Source organism: Truncatella angustata (genome assembly GCF_020726525.1).
Source record: "Truncatella angustata strain MPI-SDFR-AT-0073 chromosome Unknown BKA67scaffold_2, whole genome shotgun sequence".
In the NCBI taxonomy this organism is placed as follows: domain Eukaryota; kingdom Fungi; phylum Ascomycota; class Sordariomycetes; order Amphisphaeriales; family Sporocadaceae; genus Truncatella; species Truncatella angustata.
The window spans coordinates 4422620-4450610 of record NW_025763382.1 but is presented as its reverse complement, the minus strand read 5'-3'; the positions used below and the strand labels follow the sequence as shown (position 1 = coordinate 4450610).

At 49.5% G+C, this 27991-nt stretch overlaps 9 protein-coding genes across 9 annotated transcripts; 3 read left to right on the top strand and 6 right to left on the bottom strand.

The window, feature by feature from the left end:
* Positions 1–696: 696 nt before the first annotated feature.
* BKA67DRAFT_601015 (cis-golgi transport protein particle complex subunit) lies at positions 697–5888 on the top strand (the record flags this gene model as incomplete). Its single annotated transcript, XM_046105326.1, has 3 exons — positions 697–730; positions 836–3693; positions 3746–5888. 3 exons carry the CDS (start codon positions 697–699, stop codon positions 5528–5530), a joined length of 4677 nt encoding a protein of 1558 aa, XP_045961793.1. The 3' UTR covers positions 5531–5888.
* Positions 5889–6322: 434 nt separating this feature from the next.
* On the bottom strand, positions 6323–8039 carry BKA67DRAFT_590986 (luciferase-like domain-containing protein; the record flags this gene model as incomplete). Its single annotated transcript, XM_046104654.1, has 6 exons — positions 6323–6547; positions 6608–7342; positions 7394–7453; positions 7508–7725; positions 7779–7919; positions 7973–8039. 6 exons carry the CDS (start codon positions 8037–8039, stop codon positions 6323–6325), a joined length of 1446 nt encoding a protein of 481 aa, XP_045961792.1.
* A 701-nt stretch (positions 8040–8740) lies between these two features.
* BKA67DRAFT_532758 (nitrilotriacetate monooxygenase component A) lies at positions 8741–10448 on the bottom strand (the record flags this gene model as incomplete). Its single annotated transcript, XM_046099579.1, has 4 exons — positions 8741–9713; positions 9765–10012; positions 10060–10248; positions 10296–10448. The coding sequence occupies 4 exons, from the start codon at positions 10446–10448 to the stop codon at positions 8741–8743; spliced, it is 1563 nt and encodes a 520-aa protein (XP_045961791.1).
* A 979-nt stretch (positions 10449–11427) lies between these two features.
* Positions 11428–12130, bottom strand: BKA67DRAFT_655813 (uncharacterized protein; the record flags this gene model as incomplete). Its single annotated transcript, XM_046106830.1, has 2 exons — positions 11428–11879; positions 11941–12130. 2 exons carry the CDS (start codon positions 12128–12130, stop codon positions 11428–11430), a joined length of 642 nt encoding a protein of 213 aa, XP_045961790.1.
* Positions 12131–13830: 1700 nt separating this feature from the next.
* Positions 13831–15988, bottom strand: BKA67DRAFT_673369 (major facilitator superfamily domain-containing protein; the record flags this gene model as incomplete). The annotated part of the gene is made up of 5 exons (XM_046108729.1): positions 15357–15988; positions 15058–15308; positions 14963–14996; positions 13996–14902; positions 13831–13942 (listed from the first exon to the last, which is right to left on the bottom strand). Exons 1-5 carry the CDS (start codon positions 15511–15513, stop codon positions 13831–13833), a joined length of 1461 nt encoding a protein of 486 aa, XP_045961789.1. The 5' UTR covers positions 15514–15988.
* A 54-nt stretch (positions 15989–16042) lies between these two features.
* Positions 16043–18055, top strand: BKA67DRAFT_673360 (uncharacterized protein; the record flags this gene model as incomplete). Its single annotated transcript, XM_046108728.1, has 2 exons — positions 16043–16396; positions 16451–18055. 2 exons carry the CDS (start codon positions 16043–16045, stop codon positions 17993–17995), a joined length of 1899 nt encoding a protein of 632 aa, XP_045961788.1. The 3' UTR covers positions 17996–18055.
* A 2422-nt stretch (positions 18056–20477) lies between these two features.
* BKA67DRAFT_555620 (terpenoid cyclases/protein prenyltransferase alpha-alpha toroid) lies at positions 20478–22327 on the bottom strand. Its single transcript, XM_046102104.1, has one exon. It carries the CDS (start codon positions 22049–22051, stop codon positions 20723–20725), a length of 1329 nt encoding a protein of 442 aa, XP_045961787.1. The 5' UTR covers positions 22052–22327; the 3' UTR covers positions 20478–20722.
* Positions 22328–22980: 653 nt separating this feature from the next.
* Positions 22981–23618, top strand: BKA67DRAFT_655809 (increased loss of mitochondrial DNA protein 1; the record flags this gene model as incomplete). Its single annotated transcript, XM_046106829.1, has 2 exons — positions 22981–23118; positions 23196–23618. 2 exons carry the CDS (start codon positions 22981–22983, stop codon positions 23616–23618), a joined length of 561 nt encoding a protein of 186 aa, XP_045961786.1.
* A 471-nt stretch (positions 23619–24089) lies between these two features.
* Positions 24090–27885, bottom strand: BKA67DRAFT_655808 (N-acetyltransferase B complex non catalytic subunit-domain-containing protein; the record flags this gene model as incomplete). Its single annotated transcript, XM_046106828.1, has 9 exons — positions 24090–24926; positions 24984–25099; positions 25193–26033; positions 26105–26420; positions 26470–26972; positions 27026–27115; positions 27168–27248; positions 27297–27587; positions 27739–27885. 9 exons carry the CDS (start codon positions 27883–27885, stop codon positions 24090–24092), a joined length of 3222 nt encoding a protein of 1073 aa, XP_045961785.1.
* Positions 27886–27991: the final 106 nt, after the last annotated feature.

Genomic DNA, 27991 nt, shown 5'->3' with positions numbered 1-27991 from the left:
TTGGACTAAAGCCCAACGCTACCCTCGATCTGCATGTAATAAAGCCTAACGACATTCCGCATCACTCACCTCACAGCTGGCTTCAGGGGGAGGGGTGTATTCCAATAGGGCGGAACACAACGTCCGCCCGTGCTGAACGGCAAGTAGCTCGAAGCAAGTTGTCATCGTGGGATGCGCAGTATCTGCCAATTAAAAGCAGAGGAAGTGAGCACAAGGTAGATTTCCAGGTCGTCTCTTTTCGGGAACCACGAATCACGTGCAGTTGCAGATTTGATGACGCGAACGGAGTTTTGCAATAACTATACCTTACTAACCTAACCTTAGGCCAGGCGACCTACATGCTGGTAGTCGAGCTGCCACTTGTCACCGCTTGCCCGCTGTAATCCGGGCTCTGTACTCTGTACGCTGTACGCTGTACTCTGTACGCCGTACAAGCTTCCCCCAATCATGCAAAGTAATAATAAGTCACGTTGATACCTACGGATCCGTCCTGTAGCTACTGCACCGCACAAAGAGCGCGAGCGCATGCGCCTGCGCGTTTCGAGAAAAGCTTCATGGTGAGCTTTCGGTACACCGCAGCAACTGAACTCGACCAGGCGCTTCCAATCCGGCACGAGTTGCACCGCTCTGCCACAAGAACCTGCTCCAGGGGTATTCAGTCATGAAGTCATGATAATACCTTGAAACCTGTTCATCATGGAACAGCCCTTTTCTACCTCAAAGGTAACTGGTATGTCGATGCTCCCGCCTGCCCTTGGCTCTGGCCACGTCCTCCACGTCCATCATGTGCCCTGCCATCGCGCCTTGCCTCCCCCACGCTGACCACCCGCCCCAGTCGAGTATTTCGACCCTCATGGAGTATACAAGCTTCTCGCGCCGGGCTTGATACCCAGGCTGCCCTTGCGCAATCTGCACTGGCAGTCCCATGCCGGACCCCTTCGATCTATAGACACCTTACACATCGAGCTCTCCCCCGAGGGATCTGTCGACCCCAAGCCCATATTCTCTCCCGACCCTTTCTTCCCAAACTCCCAACGAACCGATAGTCCCGCGCCTGCACACCCTGGCGGCAACAATGGCTTTCAAACACAGATCGGCGCCACCTCCGCAGAGCCCGCGAATGCCCAGCAGCCCGCCGACCACCGCAGCAGCACCCCGGCGCGGAGGCACCAGATCCCTGGCTTGAGGACGACGCCGTATCTGAAAGTCCTGCTGGTTCGCTGTGATGATAGTGACTCATACAAGTCGACTGTGCGACAAGAGATACGGGACTGGATCAAGGCACAGGCTCCGTCGACCAGCACCAAGAAGAGCACGGCCGAGAACCATGATGCCTTCGAGTGGCTGATTCTCCATGTCGTCGTGCCAAATACCGCCGCCGCCGCCCAGTCGAGGGTCACCGGAAAGTCCGAGGCCGCCGCTCCAACATCCACGTCAAGATGGCGGCCCGGCTCAACCACCCTGCTGGAGAAGCTGCGAGCAGACTTCAATTCGAGCAGCAAGGGGGCCACCGACCGCATCGCGCAGATACGAATTGGCGTTAATGACGTGCCATATGACATTCTGCCGCGCATCACGAACATTGTCCCCAGCAGCTACAAGGAGACGGCCGACGAAATCGAGGCCGTGTGGGACGACCTCATCTCCAAAATGCGCAGTCTCATCTTGAGCAGTTTCGACATGAGGGTCAGCCAGTACGAAGACGACATCAAGGAGAAGGACAACCAGCGCAGCTTACCCGGGTGGAACTTCTGTACTTTCTTCATACTCAAAGAAGGCCTCGCCAGAGGCTTCGAAAGCGTAGGCCTAGTCGAGGACGCCCTTGTTGGTTATGACGAATTGAGCGTGGGTTTAGACATGGTCATCAAGGAGCAAACTGTCGGCGAATCCGGGGCATCTACCAATGCGCTCTTGGCCTTTACCGAGGAACTGAAAGAGGCTGCAGAAAAGGCCATCACAGAGGCGAGCGGCGAAGACGCCGAGGATGAGGTTGTCAACATGCAGGCTTCATCCGGATCCGCCCCACGAGCAGCCAAGGTCGCATTTGACGAGATACCGATCAGTGCAACAAAGAAGCCGTACCGAGACTTGATTTTGGAAAACAAGGTTTCCGTATTCGACTTCAGATGTTACATATTTGCGAGGCAAATCGCCCTTCTGCAGCGCCTTGGCAATGTATGGTCTACTCGGGAAGAGCTACTGGCCAAGTTGAAGGAGCAGCAAGAGTCAATAATACATGGTGTGGCACCCAGAGCGCCGCCACCAAAGCACACGGAAAACGAGCAAGAGGACCTCTCCATGTTGGCAGAGATCTGTAGGCGCACACTCGAATTCATCCCTTCCGTTTCGCAAGTCATGCGGAATGACGTGCAGCTAGCCCTGGCCCAAAGGAGTGGCCTGACCGATGCGAGACCTGCATCACTTACTCCAGCGCTTGTTGAGATCGTTGACAATCTGGTCGCCTCGTTCGCCTTCTCTATAGCGCAGCAAGTCCTCGCACAAACTTCCACCAAAGCGCTCCCGATTCCACCTACAGCGTTAGCTCCATCCGATGGCCATGAACAAAAAGCGAACATCCCCGAACCCAAGACCATGATGCATCCCGCTAGGAACTCGTCGCTGCGTGTCAGCACGGGCCCCACTAATATCCGCCCACCGGCAAGCCCGAATGTCTTCCCGGGACCAGGACAAAATTCCGCCCTCTCTGAACATCAGGCTGCGAAAAACAACGTTTTCCTCAAGGTCGGCTTGGAGGAGCTGGCCGCTAGGAGAGCTGAGCTTTACACACTATCTCGAAACATCCTTGAGGAGGCTGGTAAGAAGAGGGAATGGAGCGATGGGTGGGCTGGTGTTCCTGTTATAGGTGAGACATCCATGATTGATTTGGTCGAAATCAGTCTCGATGATGACCCTGCTCCTGCAAACGAAGAACCTGGGGAGCATCAGAAAGCTGTCATCTCAGTCTCTGGCCTCGAGAATAAACTTCTCAGAGCTTCCTTGAGCAGTAGCGAAGACTTCTATCGGCTGTACGAGACGTTAACGGATAAAGCCTTACGCCACTATACCGTAGCAAATCACACATACTCCGTGCAAGGTTGTATGGCAGATCTCGCAGTACTCAAGTATCACTTAAAAGACTATGGTACTGCGTCGTCATTCTTCTGGAGGACAACACCCTTCTTTGGCGAGAGTGGGTGGAGTCTACTGGAACTATCCATGCTTGTCATGTATTCAAGATGTCTAAAACAGCTTTCCAGAAAGGACGATTTCGTCAAGGTAATGCTGAAGTTACTGTCAAAGGCTTCGGCTGCGGAACGAGATCGGCAGAAGCAGCAGCGGTCCTTTCGCATTGGCAAGCAAGAATCTGCCAAATATCCCGACAATGATGCTATCAAGGGGTTCTTGGACGACCTACTATCCGAAACGAGGACAAACTCCAATGAAGTCAGAGTGCCGCTGTCCAACTTTTTCTCGACTGTCGAGGTTGACGAAACGGTTGACTATCACGACGGTAGAGACAGTTTCTCGGCTACCCTGAAACTGAGTAGTCTTCTTGTCGATGATTTGAGAGTCGAGAAGGCCAAGGCACGTATGGTGGGACAGATTGCTGGCGCGCAGAGAGAGGTCTGGCTTGAGCTCCCCGAGCCAGTAACTATCAAGTCTGGATGGAATAAGCTCAAGCTTGATAGTAGTGTGAGTTGGCCATCTCCAAACTAAAAGCGTCGTGTATTCTAACAATCTGCAGGTGACGATACCTGGCAACTACGAGTTCGACAGGATTGAGCTCATTGCCAGCAACATATGTCTTCACCTTGAGCGGAACATCAACCAGCCTGCCATCAAATCAAGTGAATGTCTAAAATCCTCTCGTCTCACCATTTACCATCGAGCGGATGCCCTCGATGTCCGGCTCTTGGCGTCAAATCATGTTCAGCTCGACAAGAACAACAGTGTAGATGTTGAACTCAATTCTGGTTGGAATGAGCTTACCAATGCTGAGATTAAAGTCAAAGGCGCCACCGGTGGTCTGCGACTCCTCACATCTGAGGCCAAGGTCATCAACTCATCCGCAGAGAGCCCCGACTTTTCGAAAGCGCCCGAAGCAGGCCTGTTCAGCTTTGATTGGATTAAACCCAGAACGAAGATCAAGATCCGCTTCCCTTACACTGTCGAGAATGAGGTTTCAACTATTTCCGTAAGAATCGAAGTCGCCTACAAGACGAGTCAGGGATCGTTCCAGTTCTCCACAACCCCTAGTATTCCTGTCTCATTGGCCCTCGGTGTCAACGTACAAGATGTGTTCAAGCACAAGGCATTGCTATCCCGTTTTACCGTCTCCACAGCTAATCAGAGTCCGCTGCGTCTTTTAAGAAGCGAGTTGATCAGTTCTGACATTTTTGAGTCGAAATATGGCCTGGCTCCCAGCGATCCTACAGTTATCTTTCCTCGGCAGCCTGCAACCTTGCTCTACAAAATTTTACGCAAAAGGGGCGTCAAGGTCACCAAGAAGATCAACAAGACCCTTTATCTCAAACTAGACTATACCATTGTTCAAGAAGATATTGCTATAACAGTACAAAAGTCGATTGAGGGGGCGTTGAAAGGTACACCTCTGCAGACATACTCCAGGCTGTTGGCCTCTACGATTCTGCCTCATGTCGAGCATGACCTTCGTGCATTCGACCTAGAGAGAACCGCCTTGCTCGGAGCTGTCTCCACAGACTTTCTTTCTGCAATCGACTGGAATTCCCAGCTGATGGGGTTAGGCAAAGGTCCAGATGGGCAAGACCTATCTGCCACTTTGCGCACATTCCTCCGAGCGTGGTTGGCTGAGCACAAGACGTTGGTCTTGCAACAAATGTCCACTTCAGACGATGAAGTCAAATCAATCCTTATTCCGGTTGAGATTCCCAGTATCGACGTTGTGCATACTGCGGACATTCGTCTTCAGCCGCCCCCATATCTAGCGCCTCCAACTTCATCCGAGCATGCAGACACCCCACTGCCGTTGACCACCAATCAACTTGTCCCAGCAACTCTACGTCTCAAGTGGACTCGCATATGGGACACCGTAACCCCCCTCAAGGATATGTCTGACATGGAGTTCTCCTACGACGTTACCTCTCCAGGTGACGCATGGCTGATTGGTGGGCGGAGGAAGGGACATTTTGTGATTCTAGCTCCCTCACAATCAGAGAAGGACCTTAGCAGCTCCCCGGAAACAGAAGCCGACATCCCACTTCTTCTTATCCCGCAACGGGAAGGATACCTGGCCTTTCCGAATGTAGATATTCGAGAAGTAAGGCCAAACGGACCTGGTGACTCAACGACATCGGGTAGTGAAGGGGTGACGCCTGTGGAAGGGGAAAGCGGTCACTGTGAGACAGATCTCAGGAACTTGGGCGAGACGGTCAGGGTTGTTGCCGATCGAGAACAAGTTACCTTGAGTCTAGATGCGAGTGGACCGGGCGGTGGTCCACTCGTCTTGGCCATTCAGACAAAAGGTGAGAGTGGACGGATCGTTGCTTGATAGCCGGTGGCAACCATGATGCCCGAAACATGAAACCTGGCAGTCAACGAATGTCATGTGTGTGTGTGTGTGTGTGCCTGCTCTGGTTAAGGATTCAGTCGATAAACAATAATTATTACAATCAAAGTTGAAAACCAGCTACAAAATGCGGGATCATCATCTTTAAATATTCGTGGCCATCATATATCGCTTCGACTCCACTCCTTCTGCAGCGCCTCCCGCATATGTCTGGAGGCCCCTTGGTGATGTCCAACCAGGATGAGTACAGTTTGCACGGGAACGAGCACGCTAATTAGGCTATTCAGGGGGGTAGGTGACAACGATGCCGCTCACCAAGGAACTACACAATATCTCCTATAACTCGTAAATCGCGCAGAACACTCATGCTGCATGTTTTCGCCCCGTCGTTCCTTGCTACCACGGGCAGAGTAGAATTGATTCCTATTATCATAGCAAGGTGGCTCACTGATTTCATTGCGATGACCCATCTCATCCCATATTATACTCTGGGCGTTTCCCCTACGCACGCGCCTAATCTAGTAATTTTTGAGGTTTTTGCATCACACTGTTGGTGGAAAAGTACTAAGACTTAATTGTATGCTCCGTGAACTTTTGTATGCGCCACTTGATCTGGATCAGATCAGCTAATGCCGTACAAATGGTACCCGTTTCTTCTTTATTGCGCAATCTAGCCACTCTGATGACATGCCATCTTTCGATTTACTATTTACTAGAAATATTTCTTGATTTCGAACTGGGTAGTCTTCGAACTATTTTGAACTCCAACAACAATCATTCAGGTATGGGATGCTGATCTGCTGATACGCCGGCTCTCCACCGATATGACGATGCAATGTGCTCGTCCAACGGTCCACTCTGGCCATGCTTCTGGTAGAAGTTTTCTCTGTATGTGCCGTTCTTCACGGCGTAATCATCCCAGAACAGACCTCTCTTGCGAAGTTCAGGAAGCAGAAGCTCGATGATGTCTTTGAATGATTGAGGGAAGAGCGCGTATGCCTAGTGCAGCGTGTTAGCCGTAGTTCCGTTTCACAATCTCAAGGACAATGCGCGACTCACAAAGTTGAAGCCGTCTACGTCCGCCTCCTTGATCCAAATCTCTAGCCCATCAGCAACCTCCTCGGCTGTACCCACGAAGATGGGCCCGTTGCCACCAATGCTGACGTGCTCAGCGATCGTGTGCTTTGTCCATTTCGAAGTGCCGGGGGAGAAACGTGCATAACCTTCGACTGTGGACTTGACGGCATTGCTCTCGACTTGTCGTAGCTCCTCTTCGTCGCCATACTTGCTAAGATCGATCCCGGTCCAGCCACCGAACAGAGCGAGCGCACCTTCATGTGAAGCGTACTGCCGGAAGTCTTTCAGCTTGGCTTGAGCCTCCTCCGTAGTCTTGCCAAGAATGGGTGTTACCAGGGCCAGGACCTTGAGGTTCGATGGGTCGCGTCCGAATTGCGACTTCGCCAGTTCGCGAACCTCGGCAATGCTCTTGGCGCAGACCTGTGGTGCATGGGCTGAAACGAATATCGCCTCGGCATGCTGAGCTGCAAAGAGTTTACCAGCTCGTGAGGTGCCGGCTTGGAGAAGTAGTGGCGTTCTCTGAGGGCTTGGCTGCACAATGTGTGGCCCGGGGACCTTGAAAAACTTGCCCTCGTGGTTGATCTGGCGTACCAGGTCTGGTTGCGTATAGACGCCGGACTTGCGGTCCAGTTTCACTGCGTCGTCTCTCCATGACGATTCAAACAACTTATACATGACCTTGATGTACTCTTCTGCCTGGGCATAACGGTCGTCATGCTAACCATAATGTCAGTAACCTGGTCATCTTGGTCATTTCGGCGATCTCACTTGTGGTTGTTCTGTGCGGCCCATATTCCTCGCAGCCGAGTCAAGATAACTAGTCACAATCTAGAACAAGGTCAGTCATTCCATCAGGCTTTGGCGTGGCAGCTCGAAACTTACATTCCATCCAAGACGTCCACCACTCAGATGATCGAGGGTGGACAACCGTCTTGCGAGATGATATGGCTCTTCGTAAGTTGTAGAGACAGTTACACCAAACCCAATGCTTTTCGTCACTGCAGCCATGGCGGAGACAATCGCCAGGGGTTCGTTGACAGGCCATTGAGCCCCTGAAATCTTGGCTGGGTCGAGGGAGGAACTGTACACATCGTAGCCGCCTGTTTTATGCATCAACTCACGTACTGATATCGATCTCCAGAGAACAACGAACCAAGGACATCTGCGATGAAGATGCCGTGAAACTTAGCTTCCTCCAGGAGCTTCGCTAGCTCTACCCAATGCGATATCTCGTTGAAGCGCCAGGATTGATCATCGGGATGTCTCCAAAGCCCAGGCGACTGGTGGCCACTACCTGCACTTCCGTGTCAACAGCTAGAAGGTCGTAGTCAGGCAAGACACACTTACACATCTCAACGAATGCATTGAGCACAAGGCTCTTCTTGGGCTTTTCGGCCCCGTTGACCTCAGACATTGTGAATAAGCGGTTTGCGTGTGTTCTGGAAAAAAAGAGTCTCCGGAATCACCACGAGTATCTTAAAGTCCGTCACAAAGTGTCATCGGTTTTCAAGATATCACGCAATCACGGAGCGGCATTTGGCAGCTATTGGGCTACGTCGGATTGTATAGTGGCCGCGGATCACGCAACACGAGCAATGGCGCACGCCATGCCGATGCGGGGTTGCGTCGTCCATTGGATCGGCGCCTCGATTCTTGGGAGATAGATTGAGTTTGGTATCACGAGAGAGGTCTCATGGATATCGGCGAAGCGCGATCTTGTCATGCTTTAAAGAACCACTTGTTTGTCACAAAGTTTTGAAGTAGGTGACAGCAGTGCCGGATGCTAACGATTCGGCTAGCGCATCATAACAACCGCGACAAATGGCATGCAGTATTTGGCAGTAGATTGTTAGCAAGGAGAAGGATACAGCACAAAATTGACCATCAATCTTCTAGGCTGCTTCCAGTCCAAACTCCTTGAAGATCGAATTTGGCTTTGAACCATTCATGAATTCCTTATACTGTGGGAGCCGTGCAACCCGTTCTAAAATGACAGGCAATGCGTCTGAAGCCAAGCGCGTCGATTTGATCCACAGCAGCAACACTGAAAGCACGTCATCATGAATTCCATAGTACGAGATTGCATGTTCTTGTTTGCGAACAAATTCGTCCGAATCAGGAGGCGGCTGGTCCAGCGCTTTCGGCAACCTCCTCTCCCCCAACTACCGCCCCCTCAATGTTGGGCTGGTATGGGGGTTCTTCCTTGTACCTGTCATACTTGTAAGTCGAGCCGGGATGGTCGTCTCGCAGCCCGCTCTGCCCTTGTCCGTAGATCCTCTCTCTTGCTGTGAGCCCTTCGCCATCATCTTTCGCCTCAGGGTAAATGCCACGACGCCTCAACTCCGGAATCAACAACTCGACCACGTCTTCGAAAGTCCCGGGAGTGGTGACATGGCCGATGTTGAAGCCGTCTAGATCGGCCTCCTGAATCCAGCGCACCATGTCGTCTGCCACTGTCTGGGGGCTACCGATACCGACTGGCCCCAACCCTCCAATTGCCGCCTTCTCCGCGATGACTCTCGGCGTCCACTTTGGGATGTGCTCACTAGTTGTGGTGAAGGAATCTAGAAGGCTGCGAACCTTGTGTGCTTCCAATGAGTCCGCAGCTGTGACTTCTTGATCGATGGGGATCTTCGAAAGATCAATGCCAGTCCATCCGCTCACAAGCACGAGCCCCCCGACTGTCGAGGCATATTTCTTGAGCTCTTCATACTTTGCTTGGGCTTCCTCATCGGTGCGCCCTACGATAGGCGTATAGGTGCCGAAGAATTTGATTGAACGTGGGTCGCGCCCTTTGCTTGCAGCCAGCTCTCTGATCTTATCAATCTTCGGCTTCAACACCTTTGGCGAGTGGGAAGACACAAATATACCTTCCGCGTGGTTCGCGGCAAACTCAGATCCTGCTGCTGATGTCCCCGCCTGGAACAGGAAAGGGGTTCTTTGAGGCGACGGGTCCACGATGTGTCGGGAGTCAAGGTTGTAGTATTTTCCATGATGACGGATGGTCCGAATTTTATCTGGGTCAGCATAGCTATCGTTGTCGACATCTGGAGAGATTGCATCATCTGCCCAGGAACCTTCCCAGAGCCTGCCTTGGTCAGCTTTCCAGTGCCTCGTCACACACGTCCCAGAAGCTTACTTGTACAAGACGCGGAGATACTCGTCTGCTTGGCGATATCGTTCATCATGCTCGATAGGGTTGTCAAGACCAATTGCTTTGAAAGCTGCCTTTTTCCATGACGTGACGATATTCCAACCGAACCGTCCTCCTGTGAAGTGGTCCAAAGTGGAGAACCGCTTTGCCAACAGAAATGGGGGCTCGAAGGATGTTGACGCCGTAATGGCGAAGCCCAGATTCTTGGTCACAGCCGCCATGGCGGTGATAGGCTATGCGAAAATCAGTATGATTTCATTATAGACAGACTTGGACATACAATTGTAGGGTCTGTCATCGGCCATTGCGCGGCTCGTCTGATGCAGTTATCGAGGCTCTGCTCATATGTGTCGTAGCCGCCATATGTATCTGCTAAGAAAAGAGCGTTGAAGCCACCCTTTTCAAGGAGCTTCGCGAGCTCCACCCAATACTCAAGCTTCCGTTTGGTCGCTGACTTGTCAGCAGGGTTCTATGATATGTTAGCAAGAGTCAGGTTTTGCAGATGGTAGAACTTACTTTCCATTGTCCTGGTGACAAATGTCCCACAGTAGACATGTCAAACGCATTTAGGAATATTTGTTTCTTGCCATTTCCGAGGATGCCCTCATCGGTCCCCTCACCATGCCCATTGGCCTGGGAACTCTGGCTGTTAACTTCATTTTGTGACATTCTAATCTGTTGTTAGCTTTATTTTGTTATCCGTGAAGTCGTGTCATTCCAAACTTCCTGGCAGCTTTCAGTCCAGATATAAACCGAAATGTTGCACCTGTGGAGCTACTGTTGCTATCCTATCCCGGATGCATGGTGACACTGCAGGGTTATGATGCCATACGCAAGTGGGGTAGTTATAGCTGGTTGTCTCTGGCGTGATCCCGCGCTTCAATGTCATCATTTAGTATCTCACAGGGCTTTGCTAGACATGACCCATTTCCATAGCCGGGTGAATAGTTATGTGACATTCCACATATGTTAATTCGGCACTATGATTGCGCATTCGGCTGCCAAGCTTCATCTGTTATGTCACAAGTGTAAGGAATGAATTCGGGGAATAATTGCCAAGAGACTATCTATGACTCAGAATATATAGGTTAGGTCTTTCAGTTTCACATACACACTATCGTGTATAGCATAGATCGTGAGTTAAGATTGCCGAAAATTCTTACAGAACAATACGGATTAGCAAAAGAAAAAGAATGAACGCCAAGCCCCCAATTCTACTCAGATAGTATGATGGCAAATAGTACTAACAAAAACTCCTTGTAGCATTGATGAGTTTTTAAGATTTTCGTGTCGCCCCATGTTGTATGACTACATTGCTATTATTGGTCATTTCATAACAACAAAGATCATTTCTGTAGAGGGCTAGGAAGAAATATTGTGAGTAATGAGAGAAACGGTAAGGATAAAATAACAAGAATCATCCTTTCAGAGAAATATTCTTATTGAGGAAGTAGAAGCTCGGAAGCTGGAAATTTAGGTCCATGTACGTCTACCTAAACTGGGTCTAAACGAGGGTACGAAGGACAATGTCCTTAAAAATGAATTGCTTCCGACTCCCACTGCGCTTCTACAAGGAGATGATCACTGTGCTTCTCGCCCTCGACTCTCTCTCCTGGCTGGCAGTTGAAAATATGTCCTCGAAGCAAATTTAGGTGGCTGATGTTGTGTTTCCAGAGTGAGCAGTGATTTTGACATCATCAAAATAAGTCGCTCCCCCGGAAGTAATGCTGGCGCTATAAACTGTGGCGAAAAGAACCGAATGAATGTTCTGGAAGCTGGTGGACAATCTAGCGGGCACCAAGGTGTTCTTCGTAACTCGACCCGGGTTGAAGGTGAAAACCTGGTTGGCAACTCTCCAGCCATTTCTATACCCGTTAACGCCAACAATACAAATTGACACGCCTTTGGGGTCTGTACCGCTAAGCCCTCCGTAGACACATCCAAATCTGAAGGACTCCAAGTCAAATGACGTGACGTTAGATCGTCTGGGTATTCTAATTGTTGACTGTGCGGCATTATTGTCTTGAAGTGAAACGCCGACGTTCGCACCTGATGAAGGCGTGATGCCAACGGTAACAACACCTCTACTATTTCCTGTAGCTAGAAGGATTAACATAAACGTATGAGTCGATGACCTAATACTTGGAGAAGAAGCTCTCACAGATATCTGTGAAGTTTAGTGGCGTGTTCCCCAAAAGCTGGTTGACCTGGGCTCCAACCCTGTTAGGGAAAGGGATTCTAATCTGGTCAAAGGTTGTCGTAGAGGACACATCGGCACGTGGGTGGATAGGGCCCGCCGTAGTAAGAGTCGCGGCTGCGAAAACAAAATTTGCGAAAGACTTGAGCTTCATAGCAGATTCGAAGAGAGTGAATGAGTATTGATGTTTTGTTTGGAAATAAGGACAACTGGATAATTATGTATATTTTTACTTATGGTTAGAAGAATCTGGTGCTTACACTTATAGAAGAGGTAGTAACATGCCAAATGAGCAATCTGGAGATGATCTGATTTCGTTTATGCAACTCTTCACTCTTAGGCCATCTGAGACAAGCAGCTCACGGCCATGAACACTATAAGTTCCAGCGGGAAGTATGTCGTAATATTTATGACATTGAGACATGATGGACCATAGCTGCAGTGCAAAAACTCAACCAAAATTTCTTATAGACCAACACTAAAGAACGTTTCTCAACATTCAATGACGAAATGTCAAGCTTCACATATTGTTGACAATGCGAGCCATTATTCTAAAATCACCAGGTAAGCTCCTTGTATATAATTACCATTCTCCTAATGGTGAGTTAAGTGGGAGAAATCATGGAATTTGCCTGAAGCTGATGACTGGGAGGCACCAAACTTTTGTCCTCCGTAAGTTGTGTTGAAATGATAGCAAAAGAATTACGTCTCATTGAACAGCATGGATCAATTATCATCGATCAAATAGCAGAAGCCCGACGAGGCTGTTCTGCCGCTCCTGCTGCAGATGTCTCTTTTGCAGATGACGCTGGTACAACTATGCTGTGGCCACTGATTCCGCAAAAAAAATACGTTGCAGATATTCTTTGTGTCATTATATAGACTCTAAGTAGTAAACTACGATGTGACAGCCTTCAGAGTAGAAAGTTAAGACATGCTGTTCTTTTTGGGGCAATATGTTAGGTAAGAATATCTAACCTAGTGCAGTGTTTTTAGGTTGACCAGATCCCGCTTTCAGGTGGCTATCATGACAGCCACCAAAATGCGACAATAGTACACCGCCTGACGGTTGGTATTATGGAATTTCCCAGGTTAGAATCCATGGTTTCTCGTAAGCAGGACTATAGCTGCTGTGCTACCTTCAAGTCTGAATTAGATTATTCACTTACCGTATCGTGCTAAGAAATAGCTGCGAGTTGTAAATATCTGCTATGCAGACTCGGTGCCTGCTCCAGAAGGTCCTAGATACAAGAAACCCAATGAATCCAGTGCCACGATAGTAAGCAAATACATTTCAGTGATGTTGTAGACAAACCCGATCGAATGGTAGCATCACTCGTTCATTGGATTACTGATCTTGTTGCGGCGACTTTTGTGCCGTGTTTCAAGCTCGAATTGACAAAACGACGTGGTAAGGTTTCAGTTAGCCTCCAGCAGAAGGTCGTCACTAAGCAGTCATAATATTGCTTCTCAAGGCGACCATAGAAGTTTGTATGATCGAGATGTCGGATAAATAGGCTAGGATTAGATTCATGTTCATAGTAATCAAGTATTTTTACACAAATAGCTTCTAATACAGATCATGAGTTTTATTGACGGGATGAGACGACTACGGCGGTTCCTTGGCCAAGAGAGATATAATAATCAATCGAACGTGAGCTCTCAGACACATGGTGCTCAGTTGCACTTGATTCCTTGAAGTTAATAAATTGATTAATACGAAGAAGAGGTCGATAAACTTGGCCGTCGTCCCTACATAAGCTATAATTACCTTTTGCAGCAGCATCTGTACTGCACTCATTAGAGGAATCCAAGCTGTCACCCATAAATCCACCTTATATGCCAAACAAAAGCCTAGTAGCTGGCGGCAGCCGACTGTCGGGTATGAATAGCGCTCTTGCTGTTATCATCACCAATTACTGGGGGTTCTTCGGATATGTCCGACGCAGAGTCCTGAGATTTCTTCCTAGAATTATGGTCAACAACTATCACTTTAATGAGAGAAGTATAACCACTTACTCCTTACGCTTGACGTAAGCCTTGAGGCCATGTGTAGCACCAATGAGAAGCACAGCGCACGCGAAACAAAATGTAAATCCCTTAGTGTACCTCGGTGCCTCCACAGTCGGGAAGACCAACAGAGGCGTCCAAGCAGTGGTAGATTGAGAGATTGCGTTCATAAGCACGAGTGTGAAGGACCGCTCGGCCGGCGATCCTCGTAACTGCGAATTGACCCAGCCATGAATCACGCTGGACATGGCCACCGACGCGTATATGGTTGAAAAGGCAAACCATTTCGCGGCTTCAGGCACATTCCAAATCACTAGAATCAGGAGGCCCAGAGCGTTCCAGGTCGTCGCCAGCGTTATGGCCCAGGCTGGACCAATGAGGAGGTCAGAAGAGAAGCAAACGAAGAGCGTGTAGAATATGCCGAGTGCTGGGGCGATCGTGCCCAGCTCGTTAACATGAGCTGAAGAATATCGACCAAGGCTCTTGATCCACAAGAGAAATGTACCAGCGGACGTATGGGTGCCTGCATTCCAGAACAAAACATCTACGACGATGATTGCCCAGAAGTGCGGATTCAGTAAGACTTTCTTGACAGTGCTCAGTGTTACTTTCCCGCGAGCTATGTGGCCGGCCTTCTTCAGTCGCTCTATACTCAGATCAATATCGTGCTGTTTGAGCACCCATCGATTGGGGTGCTGGGGGGTTCCTGGGATCAAAAAGTAACCAAGTACTCCTATAGGGATAGTGACGATGGCGCAGATAATATACATCCACCTCCATCCAGCAAGGCCATTGACACCATCCAGGCGTGCAGATGCCCCTGCCTGGATGAGACCGGCAGTCAACGTTCCCAAAGACAGGCCAACGTAGAAGACACCACCCCGGCGAGCGATCTCATCACCTCGATACCAGGATCCTAAGCAACTCTATTAGACAAATCTATAGATAACAGCAGAGCTAAGATTATATAACTTACCAAAGACGTAGTGGATCGCGGGGAAGAAAGCCGCCTTACACGCGACAATGTTAGTTCCCCATATTTCAATCTGAGCCTTGCTGTTAGGTACGTACCTCAAACCATCCTACCAAGAACCTGTATGCAGCAAGCTCTGCGAACGAAGTCACGCGATATTGAAGCAGGGTAAAAATGCCCCAAGCGACATCCATCAACGGAATAAGCCAATGCATCGGAACATGGGTGAACAGCCACAAGAACGGAAGCTGTCCTACCACCGCACCTACTATATAAAATGTCTGCAGTTGCACCAACTCATTTCCCACAAAGCCCAAGTCTTCTTTGAGCCCGGCCACATAGGCATTGTCTGTGAAAGGTCAGCAATTGGTAGTCTTATACACTGCGTTAAGCATACTTAGATTTGATTGGTCTATGTACTTGACCCAGTACGACAATACGGCATAAGGAACGAAGAGCAGATCAAGCTTCAAGATCAATTTCTTCTCCTCGTTGGTATCGATATCTGAGTACCATTGAATGTGCCACCATCGTTTGCGAGGTTGAACTGACATCTTGATTGGTGAGCTGATTTGTGTTTAACAATGAACATTGAAAACAAAAAGGGCCATGATTACCACCATCCAAGTTATATCATTCACCCCTGATAACAAAAGTGTCACGCCATTACTTATCCCAGCGCATCTCTGCGTTTCGGCCTGTCCAAGGATACCACCAACTCCATTATCTTGAAATCACTAGCAATGCCAACCACCCGCCGCCTACTTGGCAATCGTCCTAAACATTCACTATCAACTCCCGTTATTTTTCATTTCTCTCTTGCGTGGTTTAGTCAGTCGGCCGAGTCCCTATTGCGGACTGGCAGTCGCGCAACATGATGTGATGGAGGGGTGGAGATGGCGTGCTCACCCCACTGAATACGTGATTCTGATAACGCATGATAGGCATACTCGACATATGTCGTGATAGCCGCTATCGGGTCGGTGGCTTGGTGAGAATCACTATATTGCCATAAATTCAGTCGGCTTCATTCGATATCAACTTCCCGTGAATATTTTATGGCTTGAGTCGGACGACCTCAATATGACAGCTGAAGTGATTGTGCCGGAGGCGGCCCATGCACCACTGGTTCAGGAGGTAGACCGTGATACAAGTATTGATGGTTCAAGATTCGCTCAACAAAAGGAATCTAATGGAAAGGCAACTGTGCAAGAAGTAATCAAGCCGCTTTTGGAAGAGCCTCAGTCGGAACCGTCAACTCTACCTCACAAGTATGATCTGCCTGAAATATCACTAGTGGATCGTTACGTGGATGAGCCGAGAAGCTTGAGGGTGACAGTGATTGGTGCCGGGCTTGCAGGACTTATTTCCGGTGTGCTTCTACCTGCAAAGGTTCCTGGGATTCAACTCACCATCTTGGAAAAGAACGCAGACGTGGTAAGGAAGATTCGCCCTTGCTTATCTGAGAAAGTACTGACTTGACCCAAATAGGGAGGCACTTGGTTCGAGAATGTTTACCCTGGCGTGCGATGTGATGTCCCGGCTCATGTGTATCAAACATCATTTGAGCCAAACACTCAGTGGACTGAGGAATTTGCACAAGGGGCTGAGATAAGAGAGTACTGGACCAACATTGCAAAGAAGTACGACGTCTACAAGTACCTTCAACTGTCCCAACGTGTCGAAGAAACGCGCTGGGATGCAGAACGCTCGGTGTGGCTCGTCAAAGTCCACAACCTAAAGTCTGGAGAAGTGTACACACACGAAACCGACTTTGTGCTCACGGCAATCGGAAGGTTCAATGCTTGGAAACTACCCGATTACCCCGGACTGAAAGATTACAAGGGCCTCCTCAGACATGCATCAAACTGGGATCCAAATTTTGACCCGTCCGGCAAGCGAGTGGCTGTCATTGGAAACGGCGCATCCGGTATACAGCTGGTTTCAAACATACAGTCACGAGTGGCACACCTCGATCATTATGCGAGAAACAAGACCTGGATCGCTGCATCATTCTCTGGCGACGCTACATCCATCAAACCTATCATAATTTCAGAGGAGTTGCGAGAGACCTTCAAGAAAGATCCGGAGGCGTATCTGAAGTATCGGAAACATTTCGAGGAGAAGTACTGGCGTGGTTTTGACACTTGGCTGAAAGGCTCTGAGAGTAACGAGAAGTCAAAGCAGGAGTTCATCCAACTCTTGGAGAAAAGACTGGCAAAGAAGCCTGAACTAATCAAAAGTCTTATCCCGGACTTTTCGCCACACTGCAGGCGGTTGACACCAGGACCAGGCTACTTTGAAGCAATCACGGAAGACAACGTAGACTACATACAGACACACATCAAGCGATTCACAGAGACCGGCATCGAAACGGTCGATGGGAAACATCGAGAAGTCGACGCGGTTTTCTGTGCCACTGGAGCGAACGTGGACTCAGTGCCGCCTTTTAGCATCATCGCCAATGGCAAAGACATCAGAAATCTATGGGCTCATGATGGCGAATACGGGTTTCCTTACAGTTACTTAGGAACTTCGACCCCTGGATTTCCCAATCTGTTATTTGTCCACGGACCCAACGGGTCGGGAAGGTCTGGGACCGTCCCACACAATGTCGAAACGCAAGTGACATTCTACGCCAAAATCCTGCGCAAGGTCGGCAGAGAAGGTATCAAAACCATTCAACCATCGAAAAAAGCTACAGATGACTTCGTACAGTACGCGGACGCTTTCTGGAAGACGACCGTACTTTCAGAAAACTGTAGTTCCTGGTACAATGGTGGGAAACCGGGTGCGAGGATTCACGGGTTATGGCCAGGAAGTGCAAGCCTTGTCGCCATAATATCGAGGGATCCGCGTTGGGAAGACTGGGAATATGAATATCTGTCGGACACGGGCAACCGTCTCGCATGGTATTTCGGCAGAGGATGCACAAAAGCCGAGAGCGACTTAGAGAGGGACATCACATCATATCTACACGATCCCGCGAAGATTGATTTGAGAGACCTCCATGAGCAGTGGTGGGATATCCCGTAGATTGGCGCCGTTGCTATGATTCCGAATGATGGAGGAACACATGAGTATAGCAGTTTTGGCAATCCGACAGGTTTCTAAACCCCGTGTGACGTCTGTGAGCCCAGTTGATGAAAGCGACCATCACTCTATGGGTGCCGCCTTAGGTAGCGCCTCCCTCCACAGTCTGGCAATCCAACAAGCAACCAACAAGTCGCGTTTCTTGTCGTTGATTTTAGTCTTTAGTTCCAGCCTACGCAACATCGAATGCCCTGTACCATCTCCCCCAGTCCCATATCTTTTTTCGATCGCCACTAAAGTCCCCGAGTCCCAGTCCAGCCACCTGACCTCTGGATCCTGAGATAGTCGATCCAATAAGCCGAGACTCGTGCGAAAGTGACCGGGAATCTTCCAGCTTGCGGCACCCCACCCGGGAACCATTGTCACTTCTCCAAAAGTGATGCTTTTTGAGGCTTTTCCAAAGATGAGTATTTCAGTCCGTCCGCCTATATAGAGATAGTGCGGCGTCCGACTCGGTCGCATGTCATACAAGACATCCGATCTGCTGTGGCGGATACTCCCCTCCCCACCGGTCGAGCTGAGCCTGTACTTCAATCGTCGGAGTTCATAAACATAGCTGGACGCGACGCAGGGGTCGCTATTGAGCTGATACATGGCGGTTGACGGAGGGTCTGAAGGAAAGACCAAGGTTCCGTCCAGGTTGAAGATAGGTAGCTCATCATCGCGCAATTGAGCACGGGAGTTAGTGACGCTGGTTGCTTCATATGATGGAGGTTCCACGACGGGTGCCCCGCTTTGGTCAGTCATCGTATTGAATGGTGTATTTAATGACTTTTCATTCCCATGGCACCGAGCAAAATATTTGTGATGATTGAGCTATTTATAAGGGATGCTTTTCGTTCCTAATGTATGCGATGAAATTGTCGCAGGGTCATGAGGATGAACATTGCGCGGTACATACGAGAAAATATAACCCCTCATACCTTGCACTCAACGGGTAATTATGTCGCATGACCGAAGCGAGTTAGCAACTGCCTGGGTCATTGTGCGCTAATCACCAATATATGTATAAAGATCCAAGCAAGTTGAATAACTCTGTTTATATCATAACTGGTTGGGATTATTCTAACTTGGCTCAGATTCTGGAGTAACCTGGTGTGGAGCAAAAACTCGCCCAAGGGCGACGTTACTCACTCAGGTAAGCACTTGCATCCTTCCGACTTGTTAGTCATCATCTACCTGCACTTTTAGGCCAATATCAGCTAGAAACGCGTCTTGTATAGGACAGCGACCGAGAGAGTTTCTCATCATATCCTTAGGATCCTGACTTGCTCTAGGCTGAAGTACGAGTCATCTATACCGCTCCCGCACCTCACTACTTCGGGAGTTATACTTAAAGGCACTAGTAAAAGTATCCGGCGAGTATACCTGTGAGCTAGCATCATGTTAGTAGGCGATATGTAAAGCTTCTGATACCGGATAGAACCCACAAGAGATACGAGTAATCATTTGACGCCGCCCCGTCTATAAAGTGAATCGTTGTCGCGAACCCCATGCCCAGGGTTCATTGTCGCCTCCATTGATTCAGGTGTGAAGGATATTGCCCCTCTATTCTCATGCCACCATCTTCTCAGTTCTCAGACGCCTCGAAGACGGCTTCCCTAACACCCTCGTCGTAAATATGTGTCAACATTGTTCTAATCATGCTGTTTTTCAAAGACAAACGAAATCTTTCAGGGCCGATTTCTGGCTCGATTCTACGTTCCAGAGAATTTACTATACATAGGGATATACCGCACAGCTCCCCTATGATCAGCCAGATAGAGTCTTTGGTCTCCGTGAGCACTCTCCGAAAGTCGCCTCAATTGGAGTTGGCCTGTTCAGTGACCTCATGGAGCTCATCCTCTCGTTGGATTCTAGGAGACAACCTTCGTTCAAGAAAAGCTGGTACTATTTTTCGGTTAGTTTCTTTGTTTGGCCATTTGAGTGGGAACCGCTCATTAGGTGATGCACTATTTTCACCCTTCCAAACAGATCACGACGGGAATACCATGACTGGTAGATCGTGTGCACCTCATGGTGGGCCGTACGGACAGCTTTGCGAGTATTCTCATCGCTAGAGGCAGACTCGGGAAGCCGGATTCTTGAGCCACAAATCGATAATCAGGGCTCGACGAACGCCATCGGAGTCATCGTGTTCTCGAATGTAGCATACTCCGGGTCAACACTCTGGACAACAGCACCCAGAACATCATTGAACCCATTTCGTATTGATTTTGCATATCCAAGAAAAGAGGTTGGTGTGTCATGGAATGTGGGTGGAAAACAATGTCACAGTGTCAAATGAACTGCAGCAATGTAGGCGTTGTGCTCAATGATCGATCATGAAATCCCTCTGTACCAAAATTTGTACCACTTAAATGCCGTATTTAACATGCTTGCTCGAACTGTCCGGTCCATGACCAATTATAGATGCTATGTCTGAAAAAAAAAAAAAAAAACCGGGAAATTGCATGTAGAGTCGTGATCTAAGCAATTTTCTAAATGCTTGAACAGGATGCTGAGCCACTGCTTCGTAGCATCAATCTGTGTCTGTTTATAGAGACGCTATGTATCTTCGCAAGTAAAACCTAGCTTTCGTACCGATGGATGTTTTATTACGAACAAGTTGGATATGTTCACTCAGCTGGGTTGAAGCTTGAGACCGCCAGATTCGAGTGGGTTACCATGCTATTCGTCCGCCTCTGCCTCTGCCTCTGCAGCCCTTTCAAGCACGTGGTTTCTCCCTTGCTTCACCCTGTTTGCGGCTTCCCGTCCAATACATAGTCTAAAATCGAAGAGACCCAGTCCTGCTTCCTGTTCTTCGCCTGCCATGGTAGCCAACGCGGCCAAGCCCAGATACGAGTGCAAAACATCCGGCGGCTTACCCGCATGCTTTCCAAACCCGCCGATAACATGCTGTGTCTTCTGAAGCAGAAACTCCCTTCCTGATGCACTATGCACAGTTGTAGGCCCCGGAAATGCTCCACCAAGCAATCTTAGAGCTCCTGTCACCCACCAGGTGTAGCATGTATCGGGAACCTTATTGAGCCGGCCGCTGAAGCCAGTGATGGAAAGGTCATCAAGACTAAGCGTAGCCAAATCCGAGATTGGCGTATCATCGGCCGTGACGTTTTCCACGTCGTCCTCATCCTCGTTCTGTCCGGCGAAAGCGAATTGTCGAGACACAAGATAGTGGACCAGTGCCGATATATCGGGAATTCCGGCCAGTATGTAGCGATATGGCCTCTCTCCGTCTTCTGCAGCCAAGTCTAGAAGCGACAATGCTGCCACAGCGCAGTAAGCATACCCGGCGTGGCTCTCGCCCATGGCGCTTTCTGCAATACCTCCATCAAATGACTGACTGCGTCGGATGTGGCTTACAAGATTGTCGACGTCAAAATCGAGCGAGCCGTCACCCGCGTTTCCACCCAAAACCCAGCGGATGGCTGAAGCCATGTACGCATACCGCATATCTCTCCCACCACCAATGGAGCCGTCTTCTTTGACAATCTCACCGAAGCTACCATCGGGTCTCTGCAGCTTCTTGAGCCATTCCAGAGTCGCAACTCTGTCAACACCCAGATAGATGGCTTTCGCATCCTCATCCGAATCACCAGCTAAGATACCAAGAAGCATCAAAGCAAAGTACGTTGCAGCCACATTGGCATTTTCTGTATGATTGGGCGTGGGAAGGGTCGTTTTGCTGACAAGCCCTGTGGTGAAGACCTCGGGAAAGACATGTTGCGGACTACCACAAAAGCCACCTGATGGGTGCCGCAGCGACAAGACCCACTTGCGTATTTGGGGCTTGTCGTTTGCCGGCAGGAGTGAGGATGAAGCTGGCTTTGTGGCAGATGGTGAGGTATGAGACGAGGGCGATGAAAGCAAATCCAAAGCTGCAACAATGAGGTAGCCAAGCGACAGCCTGTTGCTATCGTTGGCGGTGTAATGGTGTGGTAGGATGGATGCGTAGCATCGCTGAAAGTAGCGAACGTGACGAGCTGTGTCAAGGGCCATGGTGCATGTGATTTCTGACAGTTGTGTGATAGTAGACTCGGTGTTATCGTGACTGCTTCCAACGGCCCGGCTCGTGATCTCCGCCAGCCTGGAGCCAATTCCTACAGAACAGAATGTCACTGTTCTGGTCGTCCTCGGGGTGGAGAATCCAAGTACTGACTAGACTAACCTTAGGTTAAAAGAACGTAACTACTTTACGTGTACTTGAACACGGATGGGCGACCAGGTTCCCAATGAGATATTCCCTAAGAAAGGTGCAACATCCGTACCTAAGCATATGCACAACAGCATGAAGCTTGGTAGGCACCCCACCAATAGCGGCTCGCTCACTCGGCGGACGGCAATCACTTGCATGACTTTAGTGAAGACCGACCTCACCTGCTCACCCACTGATACGTACAGTAGGTTGACCTAGACTAACCTGGTATGTAGGTAGACCCCAGCCCCACCTCAGCGCGCGCTCTCTCTCTCTCTTTGTCCCTCTTTCTCTCGCGATAGCGATAAGACTGCGCTGTGGCTAGGCGGCCCGACACATGGCATGACGCGCCAGCTGGTCCCCGAAACTTCCAAGCAGATCCGTACTTTCAGGTACATACGTTATGATTTAATTCCATTGCATTGCATTACTTTACGTTAACGTGCCGTCTCCTTCTCCAGGCTGCGTTTAACAGCACACCCAGCCTCGTCAGACGCTTCTCCTTCTCCTATCCGCCGGCCTTCCCCAGTTCGCCTCTTTCCTGGGTCACTAAACGATTTTCTCATCCGGAAGGTGTCCAAGTCTCCGTTCTGTAGCAGGAGCTCACCACTCGCCCTCCCAGTGCTGTATATTGCATATTGGACACATCGAACATCCTGGATACAGGAGAGGAGCGGCAAAATTGAACACTTGAACCGGCATACCGACACCGAAAAACATAGTGACAGCCGTCATGGCGCTCATATCAGCAAAGACGATCCTGACCTCGCTATGTCTCTTTCACATAACCCTGGCCTATTTCTTCTTTACGAACCCACGCTCCATCGCTGACCAGGCAATGGTGTATCTGCTGGGTGAAGCCATGGGCATGGTGAGTTTCTCTCACATCACCCTTACATCGCAACCACCCCTTTGTATTGAAGACTAGCTGAACTCCCCCTTTCTTAGCCCACGACAACAGCTTTCAACACGCCTACACCTTCGACCTCCCTCCTCGGTCTCGTGCTCCTGATCCTTGGCCTCTCCGACATGCTCTCGCTGTCCCTCCCCCAGGAGATCTGGCTCGTCCACCACTGGTCTTCGCAAGCCCCTCTCCGCGTTTTCCTCTTCACCTCACTCGCCGTCGTCACTTTCCTCACAACACCCAAGGGAAAGAGGTCGGGCGGCCGCATGTCCCATCCCATCGCCCTGTCTGGAATCGGTCAGGGCGGCGGCTGGGATGGGCTCCGCAATCGCGTCTTCTTCACCTTGGCCTTTGTAGAGATGATGGCCTGGTTCTGGGTCTGGGTTACACTTCAGGAGGAAAAGAAGGCTTTCATGAACAAGAAAAGGAGAAGAAGTTCCGGTGCTTCGCGAGGAATCCAGTCCTAAATTCACAATGTGACCGAGATGAAAGCGACAACGAGTGGTGAAAGGATGGTGCGAGTTTGGAACAACGCCCAGCCTTTTTATTTTTTTATTTTTACGAATCGTAAACCCAAGAAGATTTTCGAGCAGAAAGCTATTGATGCGAGGATAATTGCACTGGTGCGAACATGACAGCTAAAGAGCTGATCGATCGGGGCATCATCTATGCCAGCATGCAAATGAATCGTTTGCTATTGCAGAACGTTAGGCCGTATCTGAAGGGAATTTGCAATACTCTCCAATGCCGCAGTGGTCATAGGCATGGATATGGCATTGTAAGGAAAATGGGGCATTTCTGGCATTTTATTGAACATCGCGTGGAGGTTATGGAACAAATGGGCATTCAAGGCGCATGTGCTGGTTCGGGAAAATCCCGTTATGGCGATTGGTTCTCTGATACCTTTTCCCTCCCCCAATTTACCTAGCTGAGAGAAATCAGTCAAGCTTAACTGTACTCCAACCCTTAGCAACCTCTTGCCATGAGTCCTTGATTTCACCCATCGTGTGCTCAAGGCCAGCCTTCTGGCCAGAAGCAATGAATACCATGGCTGACAGCTCGCCACTCTCAGCATCACTAGGGGCCTCACCGACAGGTTGAGCACCACTTGCCAGCTCGCCAAATGCAAACTCGGAAATCCTATCAAGCCAGCCTGATGCGTTGGCCTCGTCGTTGAGAAGCTTGATCTGCTTCTTCACGAAGCCAGAGGCTCCAGCAGCCGTGCTGTTCAGGGCTCTGACGTCTTCGCCCAGCCACTTCGGGGCGTCGTTCTTGAGGGGTACGGCGGAACGCTCGAGGTAGTTAGCCGTGATCTTGACCGCCTGCACGGTTTCTCGAAGCATGCCCAGGGCGTGAAGCGACACGAACTGTTGAACCGCGCTCATGCTCTCGGGCAGATCGCCGCGCCTTTCTTGTAGGCCTTCAGTCTCGGCCTGCAGCAGCGAGGCAATGTGGTTGACGGCATCCGTGGTTTGAGGTGGCCGGGACGCATTCTTCGTCCAGGGGGCCCGTGTAGAGAGAATGACAATTCGCAGGAGCGAGTTGATTGCAGTAAAGTAGGACAACTCGGCGCTGGTGAGATATTGGGCTCCATCCAGACACTCCATCAGAGGGGCCTCCAGCTTTTTGGCAATCTGTTCCGCTGTTTCGGCGACGTATGACCGGTCAAGTTCTGCCACTTGAATGGGCTTGGTTGGCTTGTACTCCTTGGCGTCTTTGTACGAAAGCAGGGATATGAAGCGCTCGGCGTAGAGCGATAGCTTGGCTCGGACATCCTGGTTCGTGGTCAGTGATATGCTATGCGGGTCAGGATGGGGCGGAGTTGCACGTACCGAAAGACCAGGTCCAATACTGGTGACATCAGCTAGAGTGCCCGGAGCGCACTCGTGATTCGGCAGGGCTACAACATCCGTGACATTCAAAAGTTGCTTGTCATCCTTGACGAGTCCTAGCAATTTTGTCAGCCGGGTAGACTCAAGTAAGATGAAGTTATTGTTAGATGGGCAGATTAATATATCAAGCCGACGGCAGGTTCACTTACGAAGCAGCGGGTCATCATTAGTCTCGAAAGCAGCCTTGCTGCCAATTGCTCGCAGGCCTCGGCGATCTTCAACATTAGCCATTATCATGGTGCAGCTATGACCAAGACGTTCTTGTGTGTCCAGAAGACCCAGAACGCTGGGATAGTTGGCGAGTTCAAGAGCAGTTCGTATGTTGGACGGAATGGTCTTTCGAATAGCACTTTGGAAGTATTGGTGATATTGGTTCATGGGAGTTCTGGAGTTGAGTCGCCACAAGCCAGGGGCAATGCTTGATAGACGGTCGGAAAACAGCGGTCCGAGTGAATCGAGAGTGACGTTCTTAACTCCCAGTGTATCCCACAGAAGTTGAGCTTGGGGAGCACAGCCGATGAGTAAGTAGAGCTTTGTCAAAAAGACAGTGATTGCTGGATCTTTCTGAGGAACTCGGCTGTAATGCGAGTTCAGCCATGAAATAGCTTGGAGCACCAGTTTTGTGTCGACATCGCTGACAACGGACACTCCAATGGCGCTGTTGTAAGACGTCAAGCCGGCAAGCTTGAGCAAGCAAGTAGCGCCGATAATGGCCAAGTATGCAAACGGGTCGACGTCTTGTAAGTTGTCGATGTGCTCCCGCAGTGCTTTATCCTGAAAGCCCTGGTTATACATAAAGGCGCAGGACTTTGCAATGGAAACAAGACACTTCTCACAGGCGCCCGTATCTACAGTGGAGTCGCAGAAGTTACACTTGGGCTTATCATGTCCCGGCACCACCGCGAGTGATCGAGGGGAGGTCGTAAATAGGTACCGGAACCTCAAACGTAGAGTGAGCAACATGGTGTTTTTGAATGTGTCATTATCTGTCTAGGAGATGTGTTAGCCTCTGTCTGTATTGTCGGGAATCAAATAAAGTGGTTCGCTCAATAGTCACATACTTTCCCGCCTTCAATGCCGATGCAATTGAGCAAGGACTTTATCTCGCTGATAGATAGTTGCTCCAAGAAAGTCTTTAGGTCGTCAAAGCAAGAAACCATCTTGTAATTTGATACTGTATAGGCCGCCAGATGCTCAACACGAGTGTTCGCGGCGGCGTCGTGTCCATTCAATGTGACACCTGTTTCTGATGTTGAGACTTGATATCTCATGAATAAGATCGAGAGATTCGCAATTTCCATTTGTTTTCTGTAGATAGGGCGAATCTTCGTCACCTTGGATACTTTAGTGACGAAACCGCGGAGTTGTTTGAGAGCCCTAGACAAGTCAATACATGGTCTCATGTGAAATAAGGTCATGAGCTTACTTCCTGTCGTTTTCCAAATGACTTGCAGCGGTAATAAACTGCTTCCAGAGTGCCCAGTCCATAACTACACTCTGGAAGGCTCGAGATTCTGCTTCCCTTCTGGGTTTCCCAAGTTCTTCGGCACGAGTCTCAGTGAAAGTCAAGATATTCTGCATTCTCTTATGAATTTCGTCATCGCCGGCCACCACGTCCTGAATTGGCACAGGTTTAGAGGACTGCGCGTTCGAGGCTTCGACCAAGTAAGCAAGCCCCTTGTCGAATAATTCCTGGGCAACGTTGAAGAGTTCATTCCAGGCTTCGTGTCGTTCAAGAAGGCTCATAATCTCCTTGAATACAGAGACACTGCCCTCTGAAAGACGTTTCAACGCACTGAAATCGGGCTTCTTCAGGAGAGCAACAACCTCCGTGTCATCTTTAGCACAAGTGGTCTGGATGCGTAGCCATAATAAGAGTTCCTCTTCGCTGGCTATGGCGCGGGGAGGGTAACCGCCGGATATGGGACTCTGTTTATATTCAGCACGAAGGATGGCCCTAATCCTAGAAAACCACCACTCACATTGTCACGTAAGTCTCGGGCCTTATCAATCATTCTCATAGCTAAAGTACGAAACATAGTCCCTTTCGGGTCCTTTGGTGGGAGCTGGGACTTTCCGAGATGTCAGTTGACAGCATGTAAAGTTATGATTTCAAGATCATACCGATAACATGTAGTACGCCAGGATATTGTAGAATTGATGCCGAGGGTCTTTGGGGAACTTCTGGTCCACCAATGCCGCGATCTGAGAATGTCAGCTATGATTCGTAGACAGAATATGTGTAATATATACCTTCTGTGCATTCTCCCAATCATTGTTCAGCACACAGGCGTAGAATTGGCGGATAGCGGCATTCGCTTTATCAACGTCTGGCTTCCAGGCTTCTTTGACGAAAGTAGCTCTCAGAGTGCCAATAGTCTTTGCATAGTCCTTGTCGACATCTATGCAAGCCCAGTCATAAAGCTCGATAATCCAATAGTCTTTGATTGGCTTTCCATCTGCAAGGATTTTCTCAACAGCAAAGATGGCAGCATGCTGATCAGCGGGAGTATCCAGTTGGGACCTAACAGCAGTTTCAATCGCCTGGATAGTGATCAGTTAAATACATAGTGCCACATGGAGCCGAAGTATGTGGCGGGTAACAACAATTTCCAACTCAAATGAGGCAAAGGTCGTATGGGTGATTCAGAGACGGCATGTGTATGGGCTTGATCCCACTGTATGGTGTCCTTACCTCATAATATGGATCATGCGTTCGCTTGAATTGTTGCTTGGCATATGTTATGACCTGAGCCCATCTTTCTTCTTGGAAAGCAATCTGCACATTTGCATCACAGTTCTGCCTCAGAGATGGCAAAGCCGATCTGTAAGATGCACTCATGATGATCGTATCACGTGATGGCCTGGTCGTAGTGGTGAGAGAGGGAGACGTGAAATTTGGCAAGGTTGCAAGTCTCGGTGGGGTCTCATGGCCAGAGTTTAGGTCT

Bases quoted from the DNA above. Each gene is read 5' to 3' on its own strand.
- BKA67DRAFT_555620 (XM_046102104.1), bottom strand. From the start codon at position 22,051: ATGGCCCTTGACACAGCTCGTCACGTTCGCTACTTTCAGCGATGCTAC.